We start from the raw sequence: 13636 nt of genomic DNA, 5'->3' as shown, positions 1-13636 counted from the left end.
ACCAGTCTAGCTGCCGCATTCTGGCTTAGTTGTAGTTTCCGGGTCACCTTCAAAGGTAGCCCCGCATAGAGCGCATTGCAGTAATCCAAGCAAGAGATAACCAGAGCATTCACCACTCTGGCGAGACAGTCTGCAGGCAAATAGGGTCTCAGCCTGAATACCAGGTGGAGCTGGTAAACAGCTGCCCTGGACACAGATTTGACATGTGCCTACATGGACAGCTGTGAGTCCAAAATGACTCCCAGGCTGCGCACCTGGTCCTTCAGGGGCACAGTTACCCCATTCAGGACCAGGGAGTCCCCCACCCCCGCCCACCCCCTGTGCCCCCCAAAACAGTATTTCTGTCTTGTCAGGATTTAACCTCAATCTGTTAGCCGCCATCATAACAACCACCACCTGCTCGCCTCCTGTCCCCCCCTCCTGTTGCTGTTGTTAAGATATTGGTAGATGCTTAGGTATTGTTCACTTTCTGGCAATGCTCACATATCCACTCAATTACTTACCCATTAAGAAATGCAAAGGGTTTTCTTTATATTTATCCACTACCGTTCCCATAAAAAATTTGCTGCCGAACAAATTAGGAGTCATAAAGGTACCATATTTAGCCATCCCGATTTCATAGGGACTGAATTCCACCCAATCTGTAAAGAAAAATATAAAAAGGGCACTGGTTAACACACAACAACAGAAGAAGAAGAAGAAGATGAAGAAGAAGAAGAGGAAGAAGAGCTTTACTACAGCACAGGAACAGAAGAGGTGTGAAAAGATTCTCAAGGCTCAACAAAATCTTGACTTCCATCTGCCGTCTTTCCTTGTCAAACTGCATATATGCCAACAACTACTAGCCCATGTGGTAAAGTGAAAAAAAGAGGGGGGAACGTAATGACCCTTGGGCGGTTAAGTCCAGTCAAAGGTGACTATGGGGTTGTGGCGCTCATCTCGCTTCAGGCCGAGGGAGCCAGCGTTTGTCCACAGACAGCTTTCTGTGTCATGTGGCCAGCAGGACTAAACAGCTTCTGGCACAAGGGGACAATGTGACTGAAGCCAGAGCGCATGGAAGCGCTGTTTACTTTCCCGTCGCAGTGGTACCTATTTATCTACTTGCACTGGCGTGCTTTCGAACTGCATGCCACCCTCTATATTCAGCCAGATTCTTGCTTGCACTACGGTAAGCCGACACTGCTATTTTCCTCAGCTCATTTTGCACCTCCTTGCATCTCCCTTTCCATCTTTTTCTGCGTTCTTCCAGGAACTTTACTGTGTTATTATGGTATGCCCTTCAGCAAATTATACACAACACCCACACAGAGTGAGAGTGAAATTGGGATGGGAGGGGAGATATTTACAGATTAATAGGTGAAAATAGGTCTGTGAACAAGTCCCCACAAAACCCATTGCTGCAACAGGTGCCACGGTAGACTCTGTTTTGCTCCAGCCTATACAGTTCATGTGTTTCCATTTTAAACTCTGAAATTTCACAACAGCTTTCCAGAAATAGGTCTAAATTATGTCTGAGTCATCATAATTACGAGCAGTCATAGGTGTGATCAGCGCCCACTTGGAATAAAAATATTATGGATAATGGGAACTCAACCAAAATTGTGAAAACTCTTTCTCAGCTGGCAAATACCTTTAGCCATTGCTTTTCTAAGCAACGTTCTTTAAACAGAATAGTAAAAGTACCAAGAAGGAATGCAAGATTAATCCTAAAAATTCACAGATCAGCTCATGAAAGGAGAACTAATTATTTCTCTTCAAAACACACCTTTTAGTCTAAGTGGGACAGAGAGGATTATTTAAGTTCAGGGGAAGGGAACCTTCTTTGTGGGCAAGTTTTGGGAGACGCATGCCAGGATTTGGCAGGGACAGTGGCAAAAAAATGAGAGGGGCCAGAAGGCAAGAGTAGCCAATGCCGCAACTTGCTTAAATCAGATATGCCAAATGACACATGCAGAAACAAATAATCAAGTTGAAGGGGCTTAAATAAGGCTGTTTCGATCCTTCTATCTGGCCTATATTCAGATACACATATATAATGGTGTGATTTGACTACCTGCAAACATCAGTTCTGATACATCAGGTTTAACGTGGAGGCATGTAAAGAGCGGCAAAGCAGACTGCGCTTTGTTGATTTTCTCTTTCATATCAGACAAAGTGTTGTTCATTCTCTACAGGGGAAAAAGAGAGCAGAAATAATTTAAAGAACAGAGTTAGCAATCCAGCTAGTATCTGGTCGCTTTTGTGAAATCGTTCAAGAAGGCAAAGGACAACAGAACTACTCACAGAAAACTACTACTAATAATAATTATTTATTATTTATACCCCATCCTCTTAAGTTAGATTAGTGCAACGCATTGTACGTCGGGATGCCTCTGAAGATGATTTGGAAACTTCAGCCATTGCAGAATTCAGCGACCAGGTTGCTAAGCATATAACGTCAATCCTGGCTCAATTACACTGTCTGCCAATTAGTTTCCGGGCCCAACTCAAAGTGGTGGTTTAAGACCTATAAAATCTTTAATGGCTCAGGACTACAATACCTCAAAAACTGCCCCATCCCATATGAACCAATAGGGACACTGTAGTCATCATCCAAGTCCCTTCTTTGTGTGCCTTCTCCATGAAAGTTCTGGAGGGTGGCGACACAAGAATGGGCCTTTTCTGTGGTGGCTCCTCGCTTGTCCCAAGAGGCTCACCTTGCACCTTCATTACATAGCGCCATGCAAAAAATTCCCCTTCCCCCAGGCTAACTATATTGCCTTCTACACTGGGGGTGGGGATTGTTTTTGTTTGTTACTGTGGTATGAATTTTTGTGTTTTTAGATTGCAAACCACCCTGTGATCTTCAGATGAAGAGCGCTATAGAGATTTGATTAATAATAATAATAAGCCAAGCAAGCCCACCCTATTCTCAAAAGCCTTGCCCAGAATCAATTATTGAACAATATACAAAGATTAAAGCAGTAATAAAACTACAAAACAGCATATGTGCAATTCAGTCCAACAGGAAATAGATACTTTCAATTGGCTTTTTAATTAACTATTGTGCTGATTAATTGCTAGTGCTCATTTTAATTAACGTTTTAATTAATTAAAACAACAAGACAGTAATTAAAACAGGAATGGAGAACCAGTGGTCCTCCAGATGTTACTGGATTAAGAATGATGGCAACTAAAACCAGTGGCTACTTGAGAATGATGGGAATTGGAGCTGAACGTCATCTAGAAGGCCACAGGTATCCTATATCTGCATTAAATAATAATTTATTATTTATACCCCGCCCATCTGGCTGAGTTTTCCCAGCCACTCTGGGCGGCTTCCAATCAAGTGTTAAAAACAATACAGCATTAAATATTAAAAACTTCCCTGAACAGGGTTGCCTTCAGATGTCTTTTAAAGATAAGATAGCTACTTATTTCCTTCACATCTGAAGGGAGGGCATTCCACAGGGCGGGTGCCACTACTGAGAAGGCCCTCTGTCTGGTTCCCTGTAAGTTCACTTCTCGCAACGAGGGAACCGCCAGAAGGCCCTCAGTGCTGGATCTCAGTGTCCGGGCTGAACAATGGGGGTGGAGATGCTCCTTCAGGTATACAGGACCGAGGCCGTTTAGGGCTTTAAAGGTCAGCACCAACACTTTGAATTGTGCTCGGAAATGGTACTGGGAGCCAATGCAGATCTCTTAGGACTGGTGTTATGTGGTCCCGGTGGCCACTCCCAGTCACCAGTCTAGCTGCCGCATTCTGGATTAATTGCAGTTTCCGGGTCACCTTCAAAGGTAGCCCCATGGAGAGCGCATTAAAGCACCAATTATATACCAGATCATCATAAAACATTCCATAAATAAAACTTCAAGACCAAGGCAAATTTAAAAATATTTCAGCAGTGTCAAAGAACGAAAAGATTTTGCACAAAGCAGACTTGAGCTGCTGGGGCACCTTTTTCCATCTTCACAGAAATGTTTGCATCATAAACAAATGTTATTTTAGAACTGCAACATAATAGAATTTTATGCCATACTTGTGGGCTTGAACAGCAGACACTGCCTCAATGGACACTGAAGTTACACAAACTGTTCATCAATTGTAACATTATTATACGGCATAAAACACTGTGGGAGACTCTCGATAAATAAATATGTGGACTTTGTGAATTCTTTTGGAGGGCTGAGAGAGAAATAAGCTCATAATACAAAACTTGACATCACACATACCAAACCACAGATAGATATACTGATTTGCAAAGCAAAAAGTAAACTGATCGGCCCAAAAGATTTTTGACCGTGCTACAGTAAAACCTGCACCTGCCTCCAAGTTTTATTTGCAAACTTACATTTTGGATGAGAGTTTCTCCAATCAACATTCCAAAGATATCTGTAAATGTAACAGGCTGCCCAGCCCTCTTCTTTTTCCATAATGCTTCAATATATCGCTTTACTTTCTGAGGAGTGAGCAGTTTTAATGGGTTGTGACTGACACAATTCTTCAGCTCCTCATTTATTTCCTTTGGTCCTTTTACTGGGAAATCTGGGTGAGAGTACAAGGTTGACATATACCTGCAAATGGCCACAACCAAGTTTAGAGTTACTGAGCAGAACATCTGAAATCATTTCCAGCAGCAGCTGAAGATGTTTCAGTACCAAGGTAAAAATAATGATCCCTTAACTCCACCCTCTGGATGATATAAGATGGCAAGAGAAACGATATACTGTAAAATACATGAATCAGGAGCAAACTTATTGGGGGGGGTTCAGTTTCATCTGAAGATGCAATTACAAAATTTCCTACATTGCAATATTTCATTCATGTAGGGACGCCGCTGGTGCTGTGGCCTAAACCACTGAGCCTCTTGGGCTTGCCGATCAGAAGGTCGGCAGTTTGAATCCATGCAAAGGGGGGAGCTCCCGTTGCTCTGTCCCAGCTCCTGCCAACCTAGCAGTTTGAAAGCACACCAGGGCAAGTAGAAAAATAGGTACCACTGCAGTGGAAAAGTAAATGGCGTTTCCGTGTGCTCTGGCACCCATTGCGGTCTGCGCCAGTAATGGTTTAGTCATGCTGGCCACATGACCTGTAAAGCTATCTGCAGACAAACGCCAGCTCCATCAGCCTGAAAAGCGAGATGACTGCCACAACCCCTTAAAAAAAATCCCCTTTTAAAATTTCGTTCATTTCATTCATTCAGAAAGTATTTTAAAATCGCAGAATCAAAGCACCAGAAGAGCCTAGAGCAGTGATGGCCAAACTTGGCCCTCCAGCTGTTTTGAACTACAACTCCCATCATCCCTAGCTAACAGAACCAGTGGTCAGGGATGATGATGATGAAGAAGAAGAAGAAGAAGAAGAAGAAGAAGAAGAAGAAGAAGAAGAAGAAGAGTAGTAGTAGTAGTAGTAGTAGTAGTAGTAGTAGTAGTAGTTTGGATTTGATATCCCGCCTTTCACTCCCTTTAAGGAGTCTCAAAGCAGCTAACATTCTCCTTTCCCTTCCTCCCCCCCAACAAACACTCTGTGAGGTGAGTGGGGCTGAGAGACTTTAGAGAAGTGTGACTGGCCCAAGGTCACCCAGCAGCTGCATGTGGAGGAGCGGAGACGCGAACCCGGTTCCCCAGATTAGGAGACTACCACTCTTAACCACTACACCATACTGGCCCCCTACGATGGGATGATGGGAACTGTAGTCCCAAAACAGTTGGAGGGCCACGTTTGGCCATCACTGGCCTAGAGGCACAAGCCAGACGCTCCGTCAACTATTAACTGAAAAGGGATCTGCAGATAAGGAACTCAGGATGTTCCTATTCAAAACCATTTCAACTTTTCATACATTGACCTACATCTAGAAAGAATGAGATTTGATGGAAGTTATTATTATATCAGAAAGTTGAGATGAGGACAGTTCAGTGGGGAAACATACCATGTGGATCCAGATAAGCCAGCGATATACGTTGCACAGTCCAGAATTCCAGATTCATACAGTGCTTTCATCACCCCAGCAAACCCCACTGTGGCACGGAATCCACCACCAGATCCCAATATTGCAATCACCGGTACCTGGATAAGCATACAATAAAGATGGATTTTTAAACATTCAATGTGTGTGGCATAGTTTATCCATCTACTGATTTTTTTTTAAATGATTTTTTATTGGAAATTTTATTTATAGCTTAACACTGAAATATTATGTCTACTGAAATTCTTTTGTTCCTACAGACCTAGGTAGTTTCTGGATCACCTAGAGGGAATAAAATCACCTCTGAGAAAGGCTATGGGGCAGTGAGAACTATATTCCTCGTCTTCAAATAAAAACGTTCTCTTCCATTCTTCTTTTCTATCCACGCCTCACCCTTCCATTTTCTGTTGCCCTCCCTGCTGTCAAAATTTACAATGTAAGCTTCTTAGAGTGGAAATACATAGCAAACCCCTCTTTATGTTACTTTGTAAATCAAATTATACATTTATAGTGCTGTGGAATTAAAACATAGGGGCACGGGTGGCGCTGTGGGTTAAACCACAGAGCCTAGGACTTGCTGATCAGAAGGTCGGCGGTTTGAATCCCCGTGACGGGGTGAGCTCCCGTTGCTTGGTCCCAGCTCCTGCCAACCTAGCAGTTCGAAAGCACGTCAAAGTACAAGTAGATATATAGGTACCGCTCCGGCGGGAAGCTAAACAGCATTTATGTACGCTGCTCTGGTTCGCCAGAAGCGGCTTAGTCATGCTAGCCACATGACCCGGAAGCTGTACGCTGGCTCCCTCAGCCAATAAAGCGAGATGAGCGTCGCAACCCCAGAGTCGGTCACGACTGGACCTAATGGTCAGGGGTCCCTTTACCTTTGAATTAAAACAAGCTGCCAACATTATTCGACTGGTACAACTCTGACAGCAGTTTTGCTTCTGACTCAGCTGAACAATCTGATCCTCTTTAAATACTGGTTTCTCCTCAACTCCCACAGTTGTTCTGCCCTTTTTGGTGGTCCACAGTCACTTTTTCAGGTTTATACAAAAGAGTCTGATGCTACATTAGATATCATACCATCTAAACTAAGATTCCCACTCTTCTAATCCTAAAGGAAAAATAAAAATGAGGGTGGGAGGGAGAGACTGGTCTAATTGTTTAAAATTAAGATTAAAATAAAGTCCCAGACATGTGACAATTTCCAGAAAACAAATCCTAGCATCCAGATTTTGCCAGCAGAGGCTAGAAAATGAGTGTGTTGAACTTTGAAACAAAAAACTGCAGGACTATAGATAGCAGGAATAGAGAATACATCTCAAAGTCAAGCATTAACAAAGCCAACTGAGTAAATATGCTCAGCACCAGATATGCTGGTGGTATTTTAACAGTCTGGACTACAGACACACCTATTCAGTAACTTCGTTTTATGAGTATTTGCATTTAAAAAACTCTCTACTGAGATTCTGACAGCAACAACCATCTTGGCTACTGACACGAGCCTTCCAAACTTACATCACGGGTAGACGTCAGGTCTGTCCCCAGGAAATTGTTCAGATGGTGCATTACTTTAGTTTTCCGCTGCTCTCGGAAAGACTTTTCCTCATCGCACAGTGCCATGCTGAAACGGAGGTCTGTTGATGAGCTGCCGGGCAAAAAACAGAGACGTTTTACAGCATGGAATTATATGAAAATGATGTACCGATGATATTTAACACCAGGCATAGGCAAACTCCGGCCCTCCAGATGTTTGGGACTACAATTCCCATCATACTTGAACACTGGTCCTGTTAGCTAGGGGTGATGGGAATTGTAGTCCCAAACATCTGGAGGGCTGGAGTTTGCCTATGCCTGTTTAACACCAAGTAAAATTGCAAAGATGTATAAATTTGTTTTTATCGTATGCGGTGGACATGTATACAAGTAAAGGCTTTCTGGGAAATGATATACAATGAATTAAAGAAAATGTTTAAGAATACATTTGTTAAGAAACCAGAAGCCCTTTTGTGAAGTATAATAGGTGAAGAGTTACCAAAAGAGGATAAAATACTTTCTATGTATGCAACAACAGCAGTGAGAATGCTACTAGCCCAGAGAAGGAAAGAAGGAGAAGTACCAACAAAAGAAGAATGGCAGACGAAACTGATGGAATACGCAGAGTTGGCAAAACTGGCAGGGATGATCAGAAACCAGGAAGATCAAGGATTTTTTTTAAAGATCAGAGTAAAATTCTTAATTTATTTTTAAAAACCACTGTAAACAGTTAAAACCATTGGCAGGGTTGTAATGACACTTGTAATGCGGAACTGACTATGATAACTATTGGCAATTATATGTCAGTGCTATTGTAAATTTTTATATGGGAGTGGCTGATAGTTGCTGATACTCTACTCTGTGACCACCAAGAGACTTCATTTAGACTTTATTTTCTCAACACAAAGACCGTTAACCATCTTTAATCCTATTAAAATCAATGGGCCAAGCACATTTAACTGTGTTTAATTGTTCCCTCCGTGTTTTAGAAGAAGAAACAGCAACCGCCATGAAAACTGGACATTTGCCCTTTAAACTTGAACATTAGATGTCATATTCTGTGTTCTGCAGAAAGGTTATAGTCCAGCAGATTTCCAGGCTTTCTAGTTTTATGTACCCAAAATCTGCAACATTTTTAGAATATTGCAGATATTGCTTAGAATCTAGTATGGTACATTTGAATCCCATCAGTTTAAATAAGTGGGATAATTAAGCACATGTCAAATACCTCATGTCAAATGAAATTAATGTCGCGGGTGGCGCTGTGGGTAAAAGCCTCAGCACCTAGGGCTTGCCGATCGAAAGGTCGGCGGTTCGAATCCCCGCGGCGGGGTGCGCTCCCGCTGCTTGGTCCCAGCGCCTGCCAACCTAGCAGTTCAAAAGCACCCCCGGGTGCAAGTAGATAAATAGGGACCGCTTACCAGCGGGAAGGTAAATGGCGTTCCGTGTGCTGCGCTGGCTAGCCAGATGCAGCTTTGTCACGCTGGCCACGTGACCCGGAAGTGTCTCTGGACAGCGCTGGCCCCCGGCCTCTTGAGTGAGATGGGCGCACAACCCCAGAGTCTGTCAAGACTGGCCCATACGGGCAGGGGTACCTTTACCTTTACCTTTACAAATACCTCCTCCGAAGATTAATGGGGCTTGCTGGATAATATGAACTTTCTACCTGATATTTTCAGTGCTAAGTTATTCTAACAGTTAGCTCTACATAGTTAATTTTACAGCTTCACACTTAAATTTATGAAACATAGCAAAGCAACAACAACCAAAACCTCCTCTCAAAACCATACTGCTTCTGAAATCTCTAAATTTCTGTCTTTATTGCATCAAGATGACTTACCAAACTTCAAGAGATACCTCCAAAGTAACGGTAATGACCTAAACAAGACAAGTGGGGAAAGATCATGGTCTTTCTTTGCAGTTAACTGATAACCAACACCAAAAAAATGTAGTTTACTCAACGATGCAATTAATTAAGCTATGGAATGACAGAAACTTTTAGAAAGTACAGAACTTAAGAGGGCTACTAAGTAAGATTAAAAATAAAACCCTCATAGGATCAGACCCAAAGGTCCATCCTGTTTCTCACAGTGGCTAGACAGAGAATTCCAGCAAGTTAAAAGAAACAGCCCAAAGCTTGTAGCTTGTCCATCGTTCAGCCTGGACACTGAGGTCCAGCTCTGAGGTTACAGGGAACCAGGCAGAAGGCCTTTTCGGTGGTGGCGCCTGCCCTGTGGAACGCCCTCCCATCAGATGCCAAGGAAATAAACAACTATCTGACTTTTAGAAGGCATCTGAAGGCAGCCCTGTTTAGGGAAGTTTTTAAGGTTTGATGTTTTGTCATGTTATTCTGTTGGAAGCCGCCCAGAGTGGCCGCCCGGCGGATGAGAGGGGTATAAATAATAAATTTATTATTATATTTATTATTATAATTGTTGTTTTGTTGTTGTAGTTGTTATTGTTGTTGTTGTATAAATAATAAATTTATTATTATATTTATTATTATAATTGTTGTTTTGTTGTTGTTGTTGTTGTTGTTGTATAAATAATAAATTTATTATTATATTTATTATTATAATTGTTGTTTTGTTGTTGTTGTTGTTGTTACAATGCAGGAGTGGCCAGAGAAAAGGGGTGGCAGTGCATGTCATGCTTCCATTGTGTGCATGTACAGCACTGAACTCCCTACAGCTCTTCAACTTTCCCGCCCTGGTGGCTTTGTGCTACTGAACTTTCCTGTCACCTGTTCCTGGAACCATCACCTGGTGTAGCGGTCTTCCAACTTCCAGGACAGTGCTTTAATCCTAAGCTGCTGCAATATACCCCCCTTAACTTCTACAATTCACCTGACTTTTACTATACAGTGGTACCTTGGTTCTCAAACTTAATCGGTTTCGGAAGTCCGTTCCAAAACCAAAATGTTCCAAAACCAAGGCGTGCTTTCCCATAGAAAGTAATGCAAAACAGATTAATCTGTTCCTGACTTTTAAAAACAACCCCTAAAACAGCAATTTAACATGAATTTTACTATCTAAAAGATAGTAAAGATTTAGAAGAGAGCCAGTGTGGTGTAGTGGTTAAGAGCAGTGGACTCGTAATCTGGTGAACCAGGTTTGATTCCCCGCTCCTCCACATGCAGCTGCTGGTTGGGCTAGTCACACTTCTCTGAAGTCTCTCAGCCCCACTCACCTCACAGAGTGTTTGTTGTGGGGGAGGAAGGGAAAGGAGATTGTTAGCCGCTTTGAGACTCCTTAAGGTAGTGATAAAGCGGGATATCAAATCCAAACTCCTCCTCCTCCTCACGAGACCATTGATCCATAAAATGAAAGCAATAAACAGTGTACTGCAGTCACATAATCAATCCACCAGTAGCTGAACTGAGTTCCACACAGTCACAAAAACAAAACAAAAAAAGCTACAAAAACACAAAACAAACTGCAAAAACAGATAGACCTCAGCGTAACACTCAAAACGGAAGTGTGGCACTCAAAACGGAGCATGTTCAGCTTCCAGGTTTGCAGTGTTTGGGTTCCAAGCTGTTTTGAGTACCAAAGCGTTTGAGAACCAAGGCACCACTGTATCCATTTACTACTGTAAATACAGCACCACCTTAACTTGCACCACCTTCTCTGCTCTTGTTGGGTCATTTGCTTGTTTGGTGCCTTTAAACAAGACACCCCCAAGGCAGTTTACAGAAGAAAAGATTGACTTCTTCTGCCTCGGGCAGCCAAGTGTCTTGGACTGACTCCGTCCACAGCCTTCTTCCCTTTGTGGATAATCTTCCCCAGCTCCATCTGCTCCCAACTCCTTAAAAATATTTAGCACTAAGGAGACATAATTAGAGGCAAACCACAAATGAAAAGCCAGCTGACAGCTCCTCCCTTCCTGTGTGCTTAACTTAGATTCCCTTCCAGCTCTCTTTGCCAAGTGGTGAGCCAAACAAGCAGCATGGCTCCAGGTCAATTGTTTCTCCCTGGGTGGCAAAGATAAAGTCTTGTTTCTTTTTTTGGTCTGCCCAGCTCCTTAAAGCACCATATATATTGATGGTGCTGATCATAAAAATAAATATCGCCCTTCTCTCTTCCACTGACATTTTAGAAGTGTGCCTTCCCCCATATCAACCTTCTCAGTGGTGGTTATTAGGATGGCGGCTAACAGATTGAGGTTGAATCCTGACAAGACAGAAGTACTGTTTTGGGGGGATAGGGGGCAGGCAGGTATTGGGGACTTCCTGGTCCTTCAGGGGCAATTGTGCCCCTGAAGGACCAGGTGTGCAGCCTGGGAGCCATTTTGGACTCACAGTTGTCCATGGAGGCGCAGGTCCATTCTGTGTCCAGGGCAGCTGTCTACCAGCTCCGTCTGGTACACTGGCTGAGACCCTACCAGCCCGCAGACTGTCTTGCAAGAGTGGTGCATGCTCTGGTTATCTCTCGCTTGGACTACTACAATGTGCTCTACGTGGGGCTACCTTTGAAGGTGACTCGGAAACTACAACTAATCCAGAATGTGGCAGGTAGACTGGTGACTGGAAGTAGCCGCCGGGACTATATATATAAAGGATCTTCACTGGCTCCCAGTACGTTTCCGAGCACAATTCAAAGTGTTGGTGCTGACCTTTGAAGCCCTAAATGGCCTTGGTCCAGTATACCTGAGGGAGCGTCTCCACCCCCATCATTCAGCCCAAACACTGAGGTCCAGTGCCGAGGGCGTCCTGGCAGTTCCCTCCCTGCAAGAAGTGAGGTTACAGGGAACCAGGCAGAGGGCCTTCTCAGTAGTGGCACCTGCCCTGTGGAACACCCCCCCCATCAGTTGTCAAAGAAATTAACAACTATCTGACGTTTAGAAGACATCTGAAGGCATCCCTGTTTAGGGAAGTTTTTAATGACTGATGTTTTGATGTTTTTTTAATATATATATATTGTTGGAAGCCGCCCAGAGTGACTGGGGAAACCCAGCCAGATAGGAGGGAAATAAAGTCTTCACCAAGGAAAATGGTAATATTACTAGTAGTATAAAACGTTGCCTTGCCATTTCCCCAAGCTCTTTCTCTCCTGAGAAAGCATTACCAAGCTAATCCAACGGCAATAAGGATCTATTTTTAATCATTTTTTAAATGCACATCATGCCCTTTTCCTATGACCAGCGCAGTTAATAACGTTGTCTCATTATACAAGTAAATCACAACAGCCTTGTAAGCCAAGTTACTGTTGTTTGAAAGGGCGCTGCTTTATAGCATCCTTCACATCATACTAAATTCCACCATGATTAAAAAAGGATATCACTGTTTGACATGGCTACTTGGGATACATTATATAAAAGAGCTGCTTCTATACACTCATTGAATCAATGTATTTATATGTTTTGGGTTCTACTGCTGTCTTTTAACTTGTATTTTGCATTTGTTTCGTTTTAAAGTAGGCTGCTGTTACACCTACTAAAAAGTTTGATTTTGAAGCTTATGAACTTCCACCCTGGGACATTCAAGTGCGGAGCAGATTTGTAATACTTTAATGACTAGAGAGACTCTTAGCCCTCCATAATACGGCACAATGCCAGTTTTGCCACCGACATCAATGGAACTGATCTTCTACCAGCGGAATTTTGAAACCTACTTTATTGATGATGAGTGAGACCTCTTTCTTCTCTCCCACTTTCAAAGAAGATATGGGGAACGTTGCTGTACCAATTGTCTCATCCATCACATAATTTGCATCCATAAGAGTGACCTGCAAAAGATAAACATTATTATTTTTTATTTTAAAAAACCACCTATTTGCCTTTATGATAACATTCATTAAAGGCAACATATTTGCCAAGCAATTATTAGTACACCTTTGTCAGATATGGCAAAGCAATTGCACAGAGGGACCAAACTTGATATATCTAAGCATTTTCTTTTTCTTTTGTCATCCAATCGCCTTTCTCTACTGCCATTTTTGATGTACATTTTTTGGTCCTGTTCTCTATCTAGACCACTAGTATAGATACAGTGGTATCTCAGGTTAAGTACTTAATTTGTTCCGGAGGTCCGTTCTTAACCTGAAACTGTTCTTAACCTGAAGCACCACTTTAGTTAATGGGGCCTCCTGCTGCTGCTGCGCCACCAGAGCACAATTTCTATTCTCATCCTGAAGCAAAGTTCTTAACCCCAGGTAATATTT

The 13636-nt window shown here is 42.7% G+C and overlaps 1 protein-coding gene across 1 annotated transcript in view; it reads right to left on the bottom strand.

The window, feature by feature from the left end:
• PLA2G4A (phospholipase A2 group IVA) overlaps positions 1-13636 on the bottom strand; it is a 78054-nt gene that overhangs the window by 16821 nt on the left and 47597 nt on the right. Inside the window, exons 5-11 of the mRNA XM_053391429.1 lie at positions 13088-13201; positions 9316-9353; positions 7458-7587; positions 5907-6043; positions 4332-4554; positions 2054-2168; positions 504-641 (exon numbers count right to left, since the gene is read on the bottom strand). Of these exons, the coding sequence (XP_053247404.1) occupies positions 504-641; positions 2054-2168; positions 4332-4554; positions 5907-6043; positions 7458-7587; positions 9316-9353; positions 13088-13201 (895 nt within the window). The remainder of the gene's footprint in view (positions 1-503; positions 642-2053; positions 2169-4331; positions 4555-5906; positions 6044-7457; positions 7588-9315; positions 9354-13087; positions 13202-13636) is intronic.

The sequence above is a fragment of the Podarcis raffonei genome, chromosome 6, assembly GCF_027172205.1.
Source record: "Podarcis raffonei isolate rPodRaf1 chromosome 6, rPodRaf1.pri, whole genome shotgun sequence".
Classification (NCBI taxonomy): domain Eukaryota; kingdom Metazoa; phylum Chordata; class Lepidosauria; order Squamata; family Lacertidae; genus Podarcis; species Podarcis raffonei.
Note: the sequence above shows the minus strand (reverse complement) of the source record. Positions and strands in the feature narration are given on the sequence as shown.